Below are 20,062 nucleotides of genomic sequence, written 5' to 3'. Positions count from 1 at the left end.
TTCTTCTGATGGGAAGGGTTGACCTGCTCTGGGACAGGCTTGCCTTTGGGAGGGATCTCACATTAGCAGCGTGTCTTGGCCACACAGATGCTCAGTCCCCTGAGTGCTGCATGTTTCTTGGTTAGTGTTTCTTGACACAGTCTTTTAAGGCTTTGGTCCTTTCAGGTTCTCCTGCCCAGAGCGAGCCATATTTATTTTATTTAACAAAGGGTGCTTGATATTAACTCATTGAATGCTCATACAGGTCTTAAAAGATACCTTTTATTTATTTACTTATTTATTTAGAGACAGAGTCTTGTTATATTGCTCAGGTTGATCTCAAACTCCTGGCTTCAAGTGATCCTCCTGCCTCAGCCTCTGGAGAAGCTGGGATTAAAGGCATGAGCTATGGTGCCTGGCTGAATTATTTTTATTTCTTGTGGTAGGGCCCCCAAGGATGTCCACATCCTAATCCTCAAAACCTGTGAATAAGTTACTTTATATAGCGACACAGGTTTTCCAGATGCGATTGAGTTAAGATCTTGACATAGGAATATTATCCTTGATTATCCAGTTGAATCCAGTGTGATCACAGAAGTTCTTGTAAGAGGGAGGGAAGAGAGTCAGAGTCAGAGAATCAAATGTGATTAAGGAAGCAAAGGTCAGAAGGATATATTCCCCTGAGCCAAAGAATGAGAGCAGCCTCCAGAAGCTGGAAAATAGAAACTAGGAAATTGATTTTCCCCTAGAGCCCCTAGAATAAATGAAGATCTGTCAACAACTTGATTTTTGCTATGTAAGACACATTTAGAACTTCTGACTTCTAGAACTGCAAGATAAAATTGTGTCATTTTAAGCCACTAAGTTTGTGATAATTTGTTATAGCAGCAATAGAAAATGAATACACCAAGGCACAGAAGGTTAGGTAACATGGCCAAGATCATAGCAAAATGCGGTAGAGCCAGAATTTAGATGTAGGTTGAGCTATATATATACTGACCTCTCACCTAGGGCCTCTCTCAAGGGTGATGTCCTCTGGATTCACCAAACAAATGCAGGGGGAATGGTGCCCTTTCACTTAGGTGGAATAGAACTTAATTGAACATCACCAGACAAGACTGAATTAGCCTGGGCCGGGGAAACTGTCTGCCTGGCTCCTGCACTCTGCCCCCTGACAGCATTGTTAACTTGTATCCAACCAGGTAAAACAGCTGTCCCTAAAATCACACCCATGGACTTGACTGTGAGGATAAACGTTGACCTCTTTCCCCTCTATGTTATGGTGCACACAAGGATGTTTCACAAGGGGAACTCAAAGCAGGGCATAATTGGCATTTATTCAAATTGTGTTTAATTGAATACTTCATCTGCACCTCCAGAAAACCACATGGGGTACAGGCTCTGTAAAGAGGAAGTAATTTTCATTAACAGGATCTAAATTAGTCTGACACAAAGACCTACGTGGTGCCTGTGACATGGCTAATAATTACTGTGTAATGAACCCATTGCCGCAGACAAAGTTTCCCTTTTCTTTTCCTAGTTTGTCCTTCCTTCCTTCCTTTACCTCCCTTCCTCCCTCCTTCCCTCACCTCCCTTCCTCCCTCCTTCCCTCCTTCTGCATGTCAAGTAAGTGTTTTTATTCAGAAAGGCCAGCCTGGTGATGGTGGGATGTCTCAGTCCCTGTGTGGTAGAAACTGAGTCCATGCTTCCTGCTAACAGCCCAGAGATAGCCAAATAAACTCTAAACTGACATAGACTTGGCCATGTACCTCCTCCCTCATAAGAATGTGCACATGATGCCTCTTGGGGAACTTTCCAACCCAGCTTTTTCAACCCAGCTTTTTCCTCTAACTCCTTCCACTGAGCCCACAAACACAATCTTAAAAAGTGCAAAAATAAGTAAATAAATACGTAAAAGAGCCTCTAAGTCCTAAACCTCCTTTAGTCCTATTATCTTCTTAACTGCAAATAGGAACTTGTCACCCCCTTCATAAAACACCTGGTGGTACAGAGTTGCTTTCAGGATAAAGGTTCTGGAGTATTCTCCTGTCCTTCCTCTGGCAATCCACTGTAGTCATGCTTATCCAACCAGGCCCCTGATGGGGTCTGAGCTGGAAGGGGTTGTCACACACACAGATGCTGCAGCAGCCTAAGAATGTGGAATCCCCTTCCAACATGTATTTAGAAGGAAAGGGGAGAGATAGATATTCTATTAATATGGTAAAGTTTTTTCTTTCTGTTTAAAAGAAGACATTTTTAAATGTATTTGTTATCCAGAGTAAAATAGTAATATTTGTTATCCAGAGTAATTAAAATGTAGACAATATTCTTTCTTGGTAGACATCACATTACTATCCAGTTTCAGAATTTTAGCTGCCTGAATTCTACTCAGTAGATTGTCAACTGCTGTCTCAGCGGAGGAGGGACACAGTCTTTGCTTATACCATCCTGCAAGCTTTGAAGAAACCTTTTGAGACAGAGGCTTGTACCAGTGAGAAGTGTTTTTAAATTTTATTTTATTATTTATTTTAATTACCACTTGAGAGCGCTGTCCATTTCTGTGAAAGTGGGTGAATTTTCATCTTGCTATTTATGTCAGGAGCAGTGTTGTGGGTGGTATCTGAGTTAACAGGTGCCATGTTTCCAATCTATTCCAGTAGCATTTTGGCACCCTTTTGCAGTTTGGGATCCCTGGAATGAGTTCTCTGTCAGGCCATTCCTTAATCTAGTTTGTGCTGTGAGTTCTTTTCTCCCTTGACTGTACCAGGGGAGGCTGGTTACAACCCACAAAGCTGTAACTGAGACTCACTGTCCACCTGGTATCAATACCCCATTGCCTACAGGCAGAGATTTTCAGTGATGACTGATGAGCGAGGCTTACGACAGACTCGTAACGTGCAGCTGAGTATGCACTTTCTTATCAGATTCCATATAATACCCAATGCTTGATAACACTGCCTCTTCCTACTCATGCCCTCTAACGTGACCTTAGCCTTCATTCATCACAGGTTGAAAGTAGATGAGGGTTAGTATCCAGGAAAGATGCTGGGATGGAAGAAGTCAATCCAGAGTAAGAGCTAGCTGTCAGGAGGACAGGCCAGCACAGACGAGTTTGAGGGGCCAGGGACCTGCTGGTTCTGTCTGCATTTCAGGACTGGGGACCAGAGCAGAAAGACAACCGGGCCCCAACTTCACCCAGGGTTATGCTAGTCTTTCCAAGGTGTCCTGGGGTCCTCGGGGGCTGTCCTATAGCCATAGGCTGGTAAATGGGCATTAGTCACCAGGGAAATACATCTGGGTGGCAGGAGCCCATAAAGATGGAAGAAAATGCCGTGGAAGGATAGGCCCAGTGGACAGGAAGGAGTCACGGGATAAAAGGAAGCTTTGTAGCCCCTGGCTGACCTGTCTGTAGGGAGGACCATTAGGATCAGGTGTGCTCATTTTCTCAGTTTCTAAATTCTCTTTTCCAGATTGTGACCATCTTGGCAAACATGTCTGTCCTAGAACAGTGTGCCTCTGACATCATTCAGGAGAATGGTATGTCTTTGCAGCATTGTACATGTTATGTGGATTATCTGGATGTAGGGGACTGCGTCTTTGTGCTTGTGTGACTGCCTGTGCAGGTATGTAAATAGGTACATGTGGCCGGGTGCAGGGATCACGCCTGAATCCCAGCACTTTGGGAAGCAGAGGTGGGAGGATCAACTGAGGTAAGGAGTTGGAGACCAGCCTGACCAACATGGCGAAACCCCGTCTCTACTAAAAATACAGAAATTAGCTGGGTGTGGTGGTGGGCGCCTGTAATCTCAACTACCCAGGAGGCTGAGGCAGGAGAATCACTTGAACCTGGGAGGCGGAGGTTGCAGTGAGCTGAGATCACGCCATTGCACTCCAGCCTGGGTAACAGAGCGAGACTGTCTCCAAAAAAAAAAAAAAAAAAAAAATTGGTACACATGTCTCCACGCTTGCATGAGCATATATGTGTGTGCTTGTATGTGTGCAACTGGGTCTATATATGTGAATATTTGTTTGCTTTTGTGAGGCCTAAATTCTAGTGGAAGACATATAATGTATAAGAAGATAGCAAATGTCCAGCAATGATAGCGTGACAGTGCCCTGGGGAAAATGAAGCAGGGAAGAAGAGTAAGGTAGTCTCAGGGTGGGGGTGGGGGTGGTTGCTATTTTAATAGGGTCGTGAGGAGAAGGCAAATATTTCATTATCATCCTCAAATAAAAAAAAAATCTATTCCTACCAAGGGATACATTCCAACTTTAAATTGTTCCTATCTTAATTGCATTTGGCCACAGTAGAAAGCTGAGGAAGGGGTGAGAATGGGAGAGCAGGTCAGGGCAACCTGAATGTCTTGAGCCCTCAATGAGTGCATCTCTTCTCCCACTTGCTCCCTTGTTCCATCTTGTGCCGAACATGTCGCCAAGGTCCAGGTGGGGTGGGCCAGGTTTCATTGGCCTGGAAGCTGATCTAAGCTGTTTCAGCCAAAGGATAAGGTGGCTGCCTTACAGCTGGGAGCAGAGATGGTGACGGCTTCCTGTGACTGGGAAATAAGGGAGCAATTAGCAACCGGTTGGAAACCAGAGACGCTAATGAGGAGGAGTGAGCTGGGAGCCTGTGCCTGCTGCCTCTGCTCTTGCTAAAACCCCCTTCTCCCAGGCTTCCCTGCTGTCTTAACAAACATACACTTTCCCATCCCCCAATGCTCTGTTACTAATTGAAGGACATCATTTTGTGTTAATTTTATGTGATTGAGCTAATAATGAGAAACTTTGCTGAGCCAGCTGAGGCCACGAAGCTGAGCTATTGCATCTGTGCCCTGTTCTTTCTGTACTTGTAGAGCCTTACGTTGAAGTGTTCAGTGGGAGTGGGTCTCCATAGGCCTGTGAATTTGAGATTGGAATATCTGGCATCTGTAGAGGGTTTTATGGTTCACAAAGTGCTATTGACTGACTCACTTAGTAAACAGTTACTGAGACCTAATATGTGCCTGGCATTGTGCTAGACAATGAGAACAGAGATAACTAAATCCCTGTCTTTGTCCTAGAGGATCTCACAGTCTAGACCGAGAGCACAACTTAACAAAAGTGACATATGATAAAAATATAACATCTACAATAGAATAATACAACAGAGGGAGGTTGGCATGGTGGTTGAGGTTGAAAACTGGAACCATACTCTGTGGGTTTGAATCCTGGCACTGTTGTTTACTAACCATATGACCTCTCTGTTTTTTCATCTGCAAAATGAGAATAATCCCTACCTCATAAGGATGTTGTGAGGATTAACATGAAGCATGTTAGAAGATTGTCTGGCACAGAATGAACACTATGCTAAGCCCCTCTGCTCTTTCAGAAAACAGTGGCAGTCTCACGGCGCTTACCTGAAGAGAGTTTAATGAAGGGGCTATTTTCCAAAGCAGGGCAGGATTTGAGGAATCAACAATGGTGTCAATGCAACTGGGGTCTACTGGAAGACAGGCCTCTTAGATCTGGACAGGGCAAATCTTGTTGTACAGACTGGGCTTTGAGAGTCCATGGTGTAAATCACAGGTTGCAAACTTAGATGCCTACAAAATTCAGACAGGTAATGTAAATGGACGAGGTAAGCTCACCAGAGACAGGATCAATCTAACTTAAAGAAGGAACTCATAATAAGCTTTAACAATTTGTTATGCAGAAATGAGGTCCTAGGGTTAAAATTCCAGAGGCAGTTTCAGAAGTCAGAAATCTAGATTTTTATAGAAATCCTCCAATTAGCACACTATCAAAAATCTAAAAAATTGTAGACACTGTGTGGGGCAACAAAACAAAGCAAAACTATATCCTCGGGTCATGTCTGACTTAAGTTCTAAGCTGGCAGGAGCCACTGGGTGCAGAAGAGGGGAGTGTGGGATAGGCAGTTGGGCAACAGCTCACATAGAAGATGAACTTTTGCTACAACCTGCAGGATGGAGTTTTTTAGATGGAGCATCAAGAGGGAAAATGGCATCCCTTGTAGAAAGAAAGAGTAGGTAAAGGCAAGGAGGTATGAGTGGACATGGCTGTGGTTTCTAGAACAATCAGAAGACAAATCTGGTTTCAGGGGGAGGGAGTAGGCTTCTCAGCAGAGACTATTCAGGTCGAAATCTCTCAGTCTAACTACTGTGCCCTTTTCCAGCTCGAGTTTACTCTAAAACATTTGATCTAGTCAATATCCAGCTTAGGTTTGGATCACCCCTTACCTGGGGGATTCATCACCACTGGACCTGTCTCAGATGCAGTCAGTATCAGAAGAGAAGAGGTGATGTAGAGAAACCAGTTATCTGAGTTTCTTTCATTTTCTTAATCCCAAATGTGATGTTACATCTGAATTTTAAAGCGGCTCCCCCAACTGCTAACCAATGTGACATTGGGCAAGATACTTCACTTCTCTCTGGGCTTCAAAATGGAATTGTAATGGTACCTAATACATGAGGCTACTGGAAGGTTTTAGGGCATTATGCATTTACTATGCATTTAGCACAGTGCTGAGTGTGTAGTAAAAGCTCAATAATAGCATTAAAAAAATAAAGATGTCTTCAGATGCTCCTCATAAGTATAGTGACTTGGTACACGGGGACACCCTCAGGAGAAGAAGGCATGGAGGAACAGCCTTGTCTAGCTTCCTCCAGGTGGGTGAGACCCCTGAAGTCATCCTGACAGCCTTTGCTTGCACCCTGCAGCCATCTGTCCAGCTGGCCCCATGAGGGAGTCTCCATGCTGGGGTAGGTACCAACTGTTTCTTGCTTCCTGCCTAGGGGTCCAGCTTATCATGGGCATGCTGTCTGAAAAGCCAAGGTCTGGGACTCCTGCTGAGGTGGCAGCCTGTGAGCGAGTCCAGCAGAAAGCTGCAGTGACCCTGGCTCGTCTCAGCCGAGACCCAGATGTGGCACGGGAGGCCGTGCGGCTCAGCTGTGAGTGGTGCTTTCTGGCTGTGGCTGGAGTGAAGTGGGGGGATTGGGGGCGGGAGCAGCTCTGATTTCACAGTGGCAACAGTGGACACAGGGCAAGAGCTGGCTGGCATAAGCCCTATCTCTGGGGGCTCAGGGGTACAGCCCCTGGTCTAGTTTGTAACTTGGGGCTGAAGCAAGAGGGAGAAAGGACCTAGAGAGGTGAAAGTTGGCCAGAACAGTGACTCACCTGCAGACTGTTAATAAGAACCCCATTCTTTCATTCACTCATTCATTTATTCACTTGCTCAGTTATTCATATACTCATTTATTTACTTATCTACTCACTTGTTCATTTACTCATTAATTTATCCTTTAGTTCATTTATTCATTAACCCATTCATGACTTCATTATTCACTATTAACTCATTCATTAATTCACCCATTAACATGCTCATTCCTTCAGTTAGTCACTTATTTACCCAACAAATATTGTCAGGGCACCCACCCTATGCTAAGCTCTGTTCTGAGCGCTGGGCATGTAACACTGGATATGACATTGTCCTGACCACAGGGGCTCACAGCCTCATGGAGGTGACAGATAAAAAAAGAGATATTCTTACTTCAGTATCATGGGAGTGACATCCAAAGCATGTCCATGGTGCATTTGGCATGCACAAAAAGTAGCTCATGTTTATCTGGGTGAGTCAAAGAATGGTTTAACAAGGGGGTGAGTCCTCTGCTGTGGTTTGATGGGTAAGTTACTCACTCCTATGTGAAGGCTGAGAAAGGGCTCTTCAGGAAGAAGCATGAGAAAAGGCATGGCAGTGTCACCAATCATCCAGGTACCCAGAGGGACAGCCTGGGGCAGCAGAGGGTTCCTGCTCCTTCAAGACCTTACAGAGGATGGACACACAGACTGCATTTGCATACCTTCTACTACTATCGTATAATGAGGGTGTCTTTTTTTTCTTAAAGTGTAAAAGAAGTCAGTCTGCATTGCAAAGCTTAAGTCATTCACTTAACTCTCCTCAGTAAAGCCCAAGGAAATATTAGTAGAGTCTGTAGTTTTGTGTTATTTTAGCCACAGTATATTTTCTGATTGAAATTGGCACTTGAGAAAAAAAAAGACACAGCTAGGAATTTTGTCTGGTAAAGATTCAAATGTTAACCCACATCTGTGGGTTTGGCTTGGACTCTTCAGCATGGCCTGACCCTGACCAGGGTCTGTTCACCACTGAGGGAGTAGAAAGTTTCCACCACAGACTTCCCCAGGTGGGTTCAGTCCCCTTCTCTGGCAGATTGGGTGTGCAAGGGAGGCCCAGAACCTCTGGGTCAGGCCTGGCTGGGCCCTGTCCTGGGCCTGAGGCTCTCCTTGTGTCTCCTACAGGCATGTCCCGTCTCATCGAGCTCTGCAGATCCCCATCAGAGAGGAACAGCAGTGACGCCGTGCTTGTGGCCTGCCTGGTGAGTTCTCAGTCTTCCCCCAGCTTTTCCCCCGGCCTTCAGGATGCAGACGAGGGGGCCAGGAGAACTGGCTGTGCTGTAGCTGGCTTCAGTAAGCCATAAAACCTCTCTGGGCTTTAGCTTTTCTCTTTAGGATTATGATCATTGTATTATTTGTTTCACTTAATTCATAAAATCGTGATGAAAATTATATGAGGTCATATGTGTGAAAGATGAGGGCTGAGAAACTCCCTCTTCCCTCTGTTCTACCACTACAATTTTAGGAACCAGGAACCTTTGAGATTCCCGTGGAATGCTAGCAGCTCGTGTCTATGTCATGGTGCCTGCAGAACATGGGAGCTAGGATAGGGATATCCCCTGCCTATTCCAAAGGGAATAAAGTGAGAAAAGCCTCCAGTTATCCCTGCAGGGAGCCCATCTGCTGTTGTTCTTCCAGCATCGTAGCTCCCTCCTCCTTTGTGGAATAGAAAGACAAGGAACATGACAAGACAGAGTGGACTACTCAGCAGCCACCTGGATCCTCACCTTGAACACAAGCAAGTGTATCCTAGGAAGTCCCTACCCAACTTCTTTTTGCTAGGGGTCCACCATGAGATAATCAATAGTACCAGACAGAAAATGCATGCTTCGTCTATATATTCTTCCCTACTAGGTCTCTAAGGACTCCCAAAGTAGGGTAGCTTCCATTTGGAAACATTTAGGAGCAGGGAAGCCACTCTATAAACACAACCCTTAACTTCCAGAAGAAAGTGCCGGCTCTTGTGATCAAAGAACATAAGGGGGAAGTGATGGATTTAAATATCCTTCAAGCTGTCTCACAGTAAAGTCCTCTCCTCAGCCCATTTTGAGCTGAGCTTGTCTCTTTTCTGGGAGTTTCTGATGGGCGTTGCGCAGTTGTAGAAACAGCGGGGCATTGCAGTCAATCAGACCTGTCTTGGTTGTACCATTAATGAGCTGTGTGACAGTTGATAAGTCACTCAGTGCTATACATTTTATTTAGTAAATGTTTACGGAATGATTCTGTGTTGCATTCACTGTTCTAGGCTATGGGGATACAGCTGCGGGTAAAAATGACAAAAATCTCTGCCCTCCTGCTGTGGCTTTTATTTTGGTATGTTCAAGGCAATCTTAATCTTTTTGTGCCTTTGTTGGTCTGGTGAAGCTTACAGACCCCTTTTCAGAATAATCTTTTAAATGCAAAAAAATAAAATATATAGAATTAAAACCAAAACCAATTATATTAAAAATTATTAAACTATTTAAATATGTGATATATTAATATATTTGCTTTTTAGTCAACATATTAAATAAGACCTAGCAGTAAGTCTAATAAGTATTGTCATCTTGACTCATGCGGACCATGAATGGTATTTGAAAATATTTTCAACAACTTTTATGGGCTGTGAAAGTATTTGTAATTTCTACTGGGAAATCACAAATCACAGGGATTGCGAAGATGCCATGGTTTGTTGCTGCATTCACATTGCAACTGAAGGAAATGCTAAGTTTCAGTTACAGGTTGGTGAAAATAAAGATGTATCTTCTTCTCATTCAAGTTCACAGATCCTCTTAATTCTGCCTGTTCTAGCAAGTGAAGTGAGAGGAAATTAACATGTAATGATTGGCCCCAACTACCACTGCCTGACACTGAATAGGCCCTGAGGAAATGTTGATAGCATTGAAAGCACTTGGGAAACTATAAAGCTCCATTCAGATATGAGGGCTTGTGATTATTACAGTTATCATTTTTATTAGTGCGAAGGAGAGCGCACAGAAGAGCTTGGCTACTATCTTTAATCACTTGAAGGACTTTCAAGCCGAAAGGGATTATATTTGTTCTTGTGGATGAGTTGGTGGATGCTGAAGAGAACCCCTCCCTCCCTAATCCATTCTCCGTGTGGCTTCTGAGTTAATTTTAGTAATGACAGTTTATAATGACACTTTCATGAAACCCCCATGGAACCTTTCCATGGTTCCCCATTATCTCTGGGCCACTGTCCACCTGTTCGGCCCTTCTCAGTCTGGCTCCGACCCATCCCTAAGGGCCTGCAGACCTCCCACTGTCTCCAGGCCCTGTCCAGCTAGGCTAAGCCAGAGCACCCTGAACTGTGGCGTGATCCTTGCTCCCAGCAAATGTTTTCTCTATAACTCTGTGTATTAAAATTCTGCCAATCCTTCCAAGCTTGGATCTAAATCTCTCTCCTTCACAAAATTTTCCAGGAGCTCTCTGTGGTGCAAAGCCAGAGAGTACACAGCATGAACCTGAGCCTCCTCTCTTGGATTTTGTTTGACCAAGTCCAAGGCAGGTTCTATTATCTTTGTCCCAGGTGTTTTAAGGGGAGGCTCTTGGAATTCAGACATAGGCCTGCCTGATTCTAGAGGCCTGCACTTTTCAACCAGACTATCTTGTTCCAAGCCATGCTCTTTCTCTCCCCCTCTCTTACAGCACTGGTCTCCAGCATTGACTCATGGAGGAGGATTTGTATTTTTCCCCCTCTAGCCTGGAACCCTCCCAGGGCAGGGGACTTTTTCCAGCATTTTGTATATCCATGGGACCTTGAGTTTGGTAACTATGTATTAATTGATTTGGGGACTGACAGACTTGCTTCCCTTTTTCCTAGCTCCCAGTCTTGGGAGTGTCCATGGTTTGTCCCTAGGAGTGTTCCAACATTTGAGTGTGGTCTCCTGGCTGTGAGATTCACTTGGAGCCTAGCCTGGCAGATGGAGTTAGAAGCCACCATTCCTGCTCTTCCCCAAGGCCTTTCCAGCTTCAAAGGCTCCCTTCAGGTAGAGGGAGGAAGTTTCACTTATTGTCTCCTCTGTCTGGGAAAGTGGCAGTGCAGATTCTCTCTCTCAAAAAGAATGGATTTTTCCCGAATGAAGCAGCTGTCAGTAGGTTGCCAGGCTTGTTTAATGCTTGGGTGTTTTCAGGCTGTCTGGGAATGAGATTCTAGGATGACTAGCTGTTTAACCCTCCCAGAGAAGCAGAGGCTGAGAGAAGGGTTGGCAAGGGTGCAGGGTCCTTTGAGGCTGCTGCACACTGAGGAGGGGGTGCTGTGAGCTACTGTAGGGTTCATGTCCTGCAGACTTTCTGGGGACCCTGGGGAGGTAAGGGTGTCTCTTCTCTCTCTGCCGCTCTCTGCTGTGTTTTGGTTTCTGCTTTGCTCTCTTTCTAGGGTTTGCCTTCTCTCTTAGCAGTTTCTCTTTCTTCTTTCCCTTCTTCCCCTCTTTTTATCACCATAACTCCTTTCTTTCCCTCCCCTCTCTACTCCTTCCTTTTTCTCTCTGCCTCCTTACCTCACCCTGCCTCTCTCCTATTATCTCCCCTCCCCCTAAGGGCTCTCTCTTTTATTTTCTTTGCCACTATTTCTTTTTTTTCTCCATCTCTTATTTATACTTGGTTTTTTTTCTTCACCAAGTTCAACTCTGTCTGTTTTAATATTTCCTTCTTGTTCTTTTTTCCCTGTTGTCTTTTTTTCTCTGTTTCTTGGCTATTTCCCTTTTCTGTCTTATTTGCTCTCTTGATAGGTCTATGTTCTATTTCTCTGTGTCTCCTTGCCTCTCTTCTTGCTTTATTTTTATCCCTAATGATGCAAAAATGCATGGGTGGCCTTATTTCCTCATCTTCAGAAAATCCCTGGTTCTGTTTTCATGGTGACAACTCAGGGGCAATGGGGTTATCTTTCCCAGTTGGAGCCAAGAAGAATCAGAAAGTGCTATGAAGTTTACCCTCGTTAGCCTATGGGGTGAACCACGCCCCATGAGAGTCGAGATGTACTAATTAGAGACAGTTCTGGGGTGTCTACTTCCTTTTGCTAGGGTCACAGACCCTGCTCATTAATGCACAGAGACACACGCTCTTTCTCTTTGACCTGGCCTGGACATGACAGCACCTGTGACTCCCAGCAACAAGCTCAAACTATCCTCTCTTTTCACTTTGTTGGCCTGATTTCTCAGCAACAGGCTACCTACCATGTCCAGATAATGAGCAGTACCCCTGCCTTGTGCTCAATATAACCTTGTATCCTGGGGTTGCTGCATCCTACCTGTGTTCATAGGTCTGAGTACCCCGGAGTCAGACTCCTGTGTGATGTCTGGAAGGCCACTTTCCCCCTCTGAGCCCTAGTTTCCTTATTTCCAAAATGGAGATCATGACACTTAGCTTGCAACATCATGTAGGGATTAAGTGAGGTGCTATGGGGAGATTCTCAGTGTTTGCATTCCCTCCTTCTTTTCTTCTTTTGCCATTCTAGATATTCCCCCATTCTTTTTGCTTCCAGCGGTGGGAGGGGAGGGGCACATTGTTCCCTGCTGTGTATATGCTCAGGAAGAGGGAAGAAATTAATATTTATCAAGCACTTAACATGCATTGTCTCAGTTAACTGGTAAACAGGTCTAGGTAGGTGCACAGCTCACGTTTAGTTTCAGGTTGCTCTATCAGCAGATCTTAATACTAAAGCACTTCGTTTATTCATTTCTTTTCAGCCAACATTTATTGAGCCCTGTGCCAACCTCTGTGTTGTCTGCTATAGATACAGAGAAATAGAAAACAAGATCCTTGCTCTCGAGGGGCTCAGAGTCTAGTGTGGGAGATGATAAATACCTAAAAGCTAGTTACAGTCAAGTGTGAGAAGCCTGAGGTTGGCCCAGGGGCCCTGGTTGCACAGGGGAGGGAGGGATGGACTGTCTCTGCTTCAGGGTAATTGGGGAAGCCTTCATGGGGGAGGTGACAATAGGCAAGAGCAGGAAGTCACTTCAAGTCACAAGTAAGAATATGAGCAAGGAGGAGGGGGTATAGCTCAGAGGTAGAGCATTGGACTGCAGATTAAGAATACGAGCAAAAACATGCGGACATAAAACAGAAATAGCATACTCATTGCTCATTGTGTGGGGAGCTGGGGAGTGATTTTATTCTGCCGACACCTCTCTTTGCAACCAGAGTGTTTCAACTGCCTAGGAGGTTTTTTTTTAAGTTGGATTTGCTCTTCTCAAAAATGTAAAATGAATTTAATAATTGGGTAGAATATATTCGACATCCCCCTTGCCAGATGTTGAATTTCTCAGTAGCAGAATCCCTATCTACTTTTACAGTATGTTCTCCCTCTCTTTTCTTCTTTTTTCCATAGTGCTTTCTATAGGACCTTGCTGAATTTATGGCTGAATGAATAGTTCTTGCTGTTCTAAGGTTACTCTAGGGATCTGGAAACAATAAAGACCATTATTAAGATTATTAACAGCTTTCAGATGACATCTATCTTAGTGATCAAGGTGCAAATAAAGCCAGGTGACCAAGAGATGTGGTTGCTATGTTGACCAGGTGACCAAGATGGTGAGTGAGGTGCCAAGTGGCCAACATGATGATCAGCCCAAATTGTCTGGTAAATGCACCACTTCCTGAAATGCACATTTCAGGGTAGGTGAAGGAAATACATGTACCTGACATGGCCCAGTCTGACATGTGTCACCTCTTCTGTCTTCTCCCCAGGCTGCTCTGCGTAGATTGGCTGGGGTCTGCCCCGAAGGCCTCCAGGACTCTGACTTTCAGCAGTTGGTCCAGCCTCGGCTTGTGGACTCCTTCTTACTCTGCAGCAACATGGAGGAGAGTTTTGTGTAGTGAGTGTGGGAGAAGAAAGACATTTGGCTGTTCTCACACCCCCTCTGAGTATGCACCAGTGAACACACCTGAATACACACCAGCTCTCCTCTTCTTATTTATACTTAACTTATTTTTGTGTGCAATAAATGGAGGGCGAAATCTCAGAGCAACATCATCAAACTGTCTGTGGTCCTTGGGAATCTTCTTTGTTTTTTATTTTTTGATTTCTGTAGCTTTTCAGTTGCAGATGTTGAAATTCGTAATGACCAATATGACAGATTGTCATGGGTGATTCCACTTCATCTTATTTTTTCTACTCTTACTATATAATCTTGCCTCATTTTTTAAAACTTTGCAACCAGAGTATTTCAACTGCCTAGGAGGTTTTTTTTTAAGTTGGATTTGCTCTTCTCAAAAATGTAAAATGAATTTAATAATTGGGTAGAATATATTGGAAAGAAGTTTCTTTTTCTTTAATAAATGGAATCATATAAAATGTATCCCAGATTTTCTTATTAAATTGTATTTTAAACTAAGTTATTGCTTCCCAGGTTTCATTCCCCAAAAACTTTTCCAACCATTAAAAGTACATACAGAATTGTCTTGTTTTCATAGGTGTATAAATAGGTTAAGTTCTGAGTGATTTAGTGAGAAACCAAAGTGACTTTCAAAAATACACCCAAAGGTACCAGAAACTCTGCTTCCTTTGGCTTTTTTGCTTTTGTGTAACCTCCTGTTCACCTCCTGGTGAATAGAATCCTCCGATGAGGCTTATTGAATGATTCCTCCTCAAAAGTATACTTGAAAGTAGTGGTGAGCTGAAGCCAGCTCATGCCCACTCACAAGGGACAACTGTGAGAATTTCTTCCCAACTCTGCACTCAGTGACCTTGTGTTGGTAGCCATGAGCTACCTCATGAGCCCTCATGTTGAAATTGGCCATAGTGGGAGTATTTATACCACAGAAATTCACAGATGCTATAAAGCACAGCTTTTGCTTTTTTTTTTTTTTTTAGAGAACTGGTTTACCAATTTCATTGCTTGAAAGTATCATAGAAATCTGGGGATCCTTCTGGAAACATAAATGCCATCATATGTGATATAACTTACACAATATAATATAATTGTGTAAAATCATGATTATAATAATGTTTCAAGAAACATTTCTTAAATTCCCAATTACTAGTTTACATGAGTTAACCTCTGAACCAAGTCCTGGGCTAAGCATCTAATGTGCATTATCTAATTTATTCCTCACAATAATCACATGAGTATTAATTAGTATATTCATATATGTTATTACATATGATCAGATTATTAAATTACTTGCACAAGGCCACTAGCTGGTAAGTAGTGCTAGGATTTGAATCTGGCAATATCTATTACCAAAGCCTTTGTGCTGAAGTCATATGCTATATAGAAAGGTAATGTCTAGGTCCTCCCATCTAATGTGATGAAGATGATGATTATTATGATAGAAAACACTTGTGCAACATTAACCAGGTGCCGTGGACTTGTTTTATATTATTCTCAGTATAGATGTTAACATTTACTACGTATACCCATTTTACAGAGAAGAAACAGAGGAAACTCATTTTACAGATACAACAATGGACCTTAAGTAGCAAGAAAATAGCAGACCCTGGATTCAAACCAAGGTCTTCCGAGTCCTTATACAAAGCTTCCATTTTTAGAAATAAGGTATATATATATATTTCACTGAGTTGTGCAGATTGTTCAGATATTGGCAACTTTCATTATATGATATCAGCAAACAACTTTTGTTAATATCATTATGATCTCATCTGAAAAGTTTTTAAATATTGGGAAACTATCAAGCTTGGAAGCATAAATTTTGTCATTGGCAACAAACACTGTCAGTTGTTTCCCTTGAAGAGACGGACTCACTTTGTTCATTTTTGAGAAAATGTCTGCCAAACAACTCCTCAGTCTCAATAACCACAGTTTGTCAATTATTCTTTCAGGTAAAGGTAGTGTTCCACAGAAAAAGCAAATAGTTGATACTGCAATTGAAACAATCACACAAGTGCCTTTCTCTTGAAACTGACACGCATTCTGCTTTGGCATACAGTAGAAATGCCTGAAATGCAGTTCTCGTATCACTCAGAATAGTTAAAATGGCATGTACCAGGGGTCAGAACTTAATACACTTAATAATTTTTACTGCTTCATCAAGGATATTCCTAAGTGGAATTGGCATTTTAAAAATTTAAGTGTGTGGCAGTGAAGAATACAATAACTATAAGTATAGTTTGGTGCCACTGCCCTGATCATATTAAGGTGCACTTTTACTTACCATTGCTTTTGCGCCATCAGCGCAAATGTCAATAAGTGGAGAAAGGTAAATAACTGCTTAGTATTTTTATAAAAATAGTTTTGACCTCACAGAGCTCCTGAATGTGTCTTAGGACTCCCCAGAGATCAGGGGTCCTACTCTGAGAATCACTGATCTAGTTTAATACTAATTTTATAGTGAGGAAACTGAGGCCTGTGTTGAGGGGAAGCAAATGATTTTTCCCCAAAGCATACAGAATGAAGACTAAATCGCAGCCTTTTGCATTCAGGGTCAAAGTTCTGCCCATTCCTCAATGTCAGGCTAGTTGGTCACTAGTATCACAGAACTGGAAGAGATTAAAGGAGAGTAGCTCTTCGGATAATATATAACGTTGAAAATTTCTACACTGCAACCTTTATTGTGAAGGTGCACGTATATCAACCAGGGGCCTAGTAGGAAGCAGAATTTAACTCAGGTGGTTCAAATAACAAAGTTTTAGTAAAGAGACCACTTGGAGACTTGAATGCCAAGTTAAGGGAGCTACTGAGGGATGCTGAGTCACCCAGAGACTAACCACCAAGGTAAGCCTTTACCATCCTAAGGGCAGAAGGGTCAAGTGAGATAATAGTGTTACCAAAGTCCACTGACAGCTGCAGTTGTGGCAGAGGGGCTTATCCGGTGGGAGCCATAGGGACTCAGCCACTGTGAGGGGCATGGAGTCTGGGCAGGGAGGCAGCAGGACAGAAGTACCCAGACCATCTCTTCTCACCTTCTGACCTCCTTCCAGTGCCTCCCATTGGCTAGTACTCTGGTGAGAGCCAGTTATGAAATCCTCTGGAACCAGCCTCTTGAGAAGAGAGCAGGGCAGAGAAGAGTAGAGATTGGATATGGGTAAGGTTAGGATGGGGCCAAACTGAGAATAATAGGCACAGGTAGAAAAGTCTACATCCTTTCTTATTCCTCTGAAAAGTAACCAGTATTACTTTGAGCCTGAAGCAAACCATCAAGTAACAGGATTTATGAGACTTGTTTTAGAGAAGGGGAAGATAGATAGGGGGGTTATAGGTAGAAGCAAATAATATCCCTCCTTGGAGCCTTGCTTCAGAAAGAAGAACCAGGAAGGATGGAGTAGGAGATGGCAGCACTTGGGGAAAGGGAAGTAGATTGTGTCCCAGGCCTCAGAGTAAGGAAGATACAGATATTCAGGGAACTACCTGTCCCAGGCCTTAGAGAAAGGAAGATAGAGATATTCAGAAGTTGGTGCAGAGCTGAATCAACAGCAGCAGACTGTTAAAATCACAGGAGATCCATAAAGAGAGGAGTCAGCATGGTTGATGGTTCCTGGAGATGGGACCAAAGGCTGTGGCCAGAAGTGTGCTCCAGGGAAAGGTAGAGGAGTCTCCACCTTCCACACCAGCCCTTGGCTCTGTCTCATGGTTTTTCCATAGTAACTTTCACCCTGCTGACTCTCTACCTACACTCTGTACAAGACAACTACTATACTGGGCAGGGCGTTGGCCAGCTATGTGGCCTTAGGCCTTCATGATTGAGGCCATGGGCATAAAGTCCTCACTGGTCAGGTGCAGCACAAGTTAGCTCAGGTCACACAGATCAGGTTGGAATGGGGGGTGGCTGATTGATTAAAAGTTAGGATTTTCTTGGCCTAAAGCACACATATTGCCTGAAATCTTCCTTTATCTCTAGGCCCTAGGACAGGATTAAGGCTGGGACTGGTTTCTCAGGAAGCCCACAGGTTGAGTAGAGTCTACATCTATATACTGTGTCTAGATGGGGAAATCTGGACACCCAGATTCTTTAGAATAGGTAGGCAGCATGCTATGGAGAAAGAGTCACCACCAGTTGGAATCAGGAGGATTCCTCCATGAGTTAAAAATCCTAGCTTTACCACTTTACTGTTGTTGACTTTAGACAGGGCTTTGTACCTCTATGAGCTTCTGTTCTCTCATCTGTAAAGTAGGGATAATACTCCTGCCTGATCTCCCTCTTAGGGTTAGGATTAAGATTAAGTGAGATCATTTGTATGGAAGTTCTTAGTAAACTATAAAGTTCTGTGCAAATGTAAGTTGTTGTCATCATCATAACTGTCACCATTTTGGAAAGGACTGTATAGATGACCCAGTACTTCACTTTCCTTATGCTGGGCCCCCTTGACAGTATCCCTTCTAACAGAATCCTCCATTATTGCTCATGCATCTCCACTGAATGTCATTAGTTTCTCTATTATTTGACAGTCCTTAGGATCATGAAGTTTCACCCTATATGAAGCCATAATCTGAAAATTCATCTGTTGGTCCTAGTGTTGGTGTCTATCTCTTGGCATGTTATCTGTTCAACAAAAGAAATTACTCCCAAATTTAGTGGCTTAAAACAATAACAACTACAACAAAAGCAGCAGCAACAACAACAACAACAACAAATTTATTCTTATGTTTCCTGTGGGTCAGATTTTCAGAAATGGCTTAGCTGTGGATATGGCTCAGGATTTCTTGTAAGTTTCTAATGAAGATGTTGAAAGCATTTACAGAATGGCAGAGCAAGGGCTCCCAAAATCTGATTCTCCGTAAAAGCAATGAGAACACTGTTTAAGATTGTAAAAATCAATTTTTTTCAGAACTTTGAAAATTAATTAAAGGCTTGCAATAATCCAAGAAGTTCTAAAGAAAAAGGCCTGAATCTCTGTAAGAACAGTGAGCTTTGTAGTGTTTAACCTGTCTCATTCTCATACCTCTCTCCCCAGCTCCAGGGTATTCTTAAAGACCAGCAGCCTCAAAACTATAATAGCTGTGAAAACCAGCAGCCTAGCAGCTCCTGGAAGAAGCAAAATGAGTTTGGAGTTTCTGTAAAAACTCCAACTAGACATCCACATGCAAAAGAAATCCAACTGGAAAGCTACATTACGCCAAACACAAAAATTAACAGAAAATGCATCACAGACCTAAGTATAAGAGCTAACACTATACAACTCTTTGAAGTAAACATAGGTGTAAGTCTTTATAATCTTGGATTAGACAACGGTTTCTTGGCTATAATACCTAAAGCACAAGTGACCAAAGAACAAATAGATAAATTGGACTTCACCAAAATTAAAAACTTTTGTGCTTCAAAGATCACCAATAAGAGAGTGAAAAGGCAACTCATGGAATAGGCAAAAATATTTTCAAGTCATATATCTGATAAGGGGTTGATATCAGATACAATAAATTCTTATAATTAAACAATAAAAGCACAACCCAGTTAATAGCTGGACAAAGGATTGGAATAGATATCTCTCCAAAGGAGACAAAAGATATGTAAAAGATGCTCAACATCATGAGTCATTAGGGAATGGAAATCAAAATTGCAATGAGGTACCACTTCATTCTGGCTAGGATGGCTAAAATAAAGACAATAACAAGTATTGGTAAGGATATAGAGAAATTGCAATCCTCATACCTTGCTGGTGGGATGGTAAAATAGTACAGCCACTTTGGAAAACATTCTGTTAGTTCCTCAAAATATTGAACATAGAGTTATCATATGGCCCAGCAATTCCACTCATGGTATATGTTCAAAAGAAATGAAAATGTATGTTCACACAAAAACTTGTACACTAAGGTTCATAACAGCATTATTCATAGTTGCCCAAAAGTAGAAACAACTCAAATGTCTATTAGCTGATAACTAGTTTTTAAAAATGTGATAAATCACACAATGGAATATTATTTGGCAACAAAAAATGAAGCATTGATGTAGGCTACAACAGTGATTAACTTTGAACACATTATGCTAAGTGAAAGAAACTAGT

At 42.8% G+C, this 20,062-nt stretch overlaps 1 protein-coding gene and 1 long non-coding RNA gene across 3 annotated transcripts in view; one reads left to right on the top strand and one right to left on the bottom strand.

Moving 5' to 3' along the window:
• The window catches only part of INSC (INSC spindle orientation adaptor protein), a 145,731-nt gene extending 131,271 nt beyond the window's left edge, over positions 1-14,460 (top strand). The window contains exons 13-16 of the mRNA XM_063641064.1: positions 3,450-3,516; positions 6,768-6,923; positions 8,290-8,366; positions 13,852-14,460. Of these exons, the coding sequence (XP_063497134.1) occupies positions 3,450-3,516; positions 6,768-6,923; positions 8,290-8,366; positions 13,852-13,980 (429 nt within the window). The 3' untranslated portion in view covers positions 13,981-14,460. The remainder of the gene's footprint in view (positions 1-3,449; positions 3,517-6,767; positions 6,924-8,289; positions 8,367-13,851) is intronic.
• LOC129484382 (uncharacterized) overlaps positions 2,479-20,062 on the bottom strand; it is a 29,212-nt gene continuing 11,628 nt past the window's right edge. For both annotated transcript variants that reach the window (XR_008658429.2, XR_010121300.1), the window contains 3 exons: positions 13,803-13,949; positions 5,373-5,558; positions 2,479-4,532 (listed from right to left, as the gene is read on the bottom strand). This is a non-coding gene — a long non-coding RNA (uncharacterized lncRNA). The remainder of the gene's footprint in view (positions 4,533-5,372; positions 5,559-13,802; positions 13,950-20,062) is intronic.

This window comes from Symphalangus syndactylus, chromosome 6 (genome assembly GCF_028878055.3).
Source record: "Symphalangus syndactylus isolate Jambi chromosome 6, NHGRI_mSymSyn1-v2.1_pri, whole genome shotgun sequence".
In the NCBI taxonomy this organism is placed as follows: domain Eukaryota; kingdom Metazoa; phylum Chordata; class Mammalia; order Primates; family Hylobatidae; genus Symphalangus; species Symphalangus syndactylus.
The sequence above is the reverse complement of the archived record's forward strand: the minus strand, read 5'-3'. Positions and strand labels throughout refer to the sequence as shown.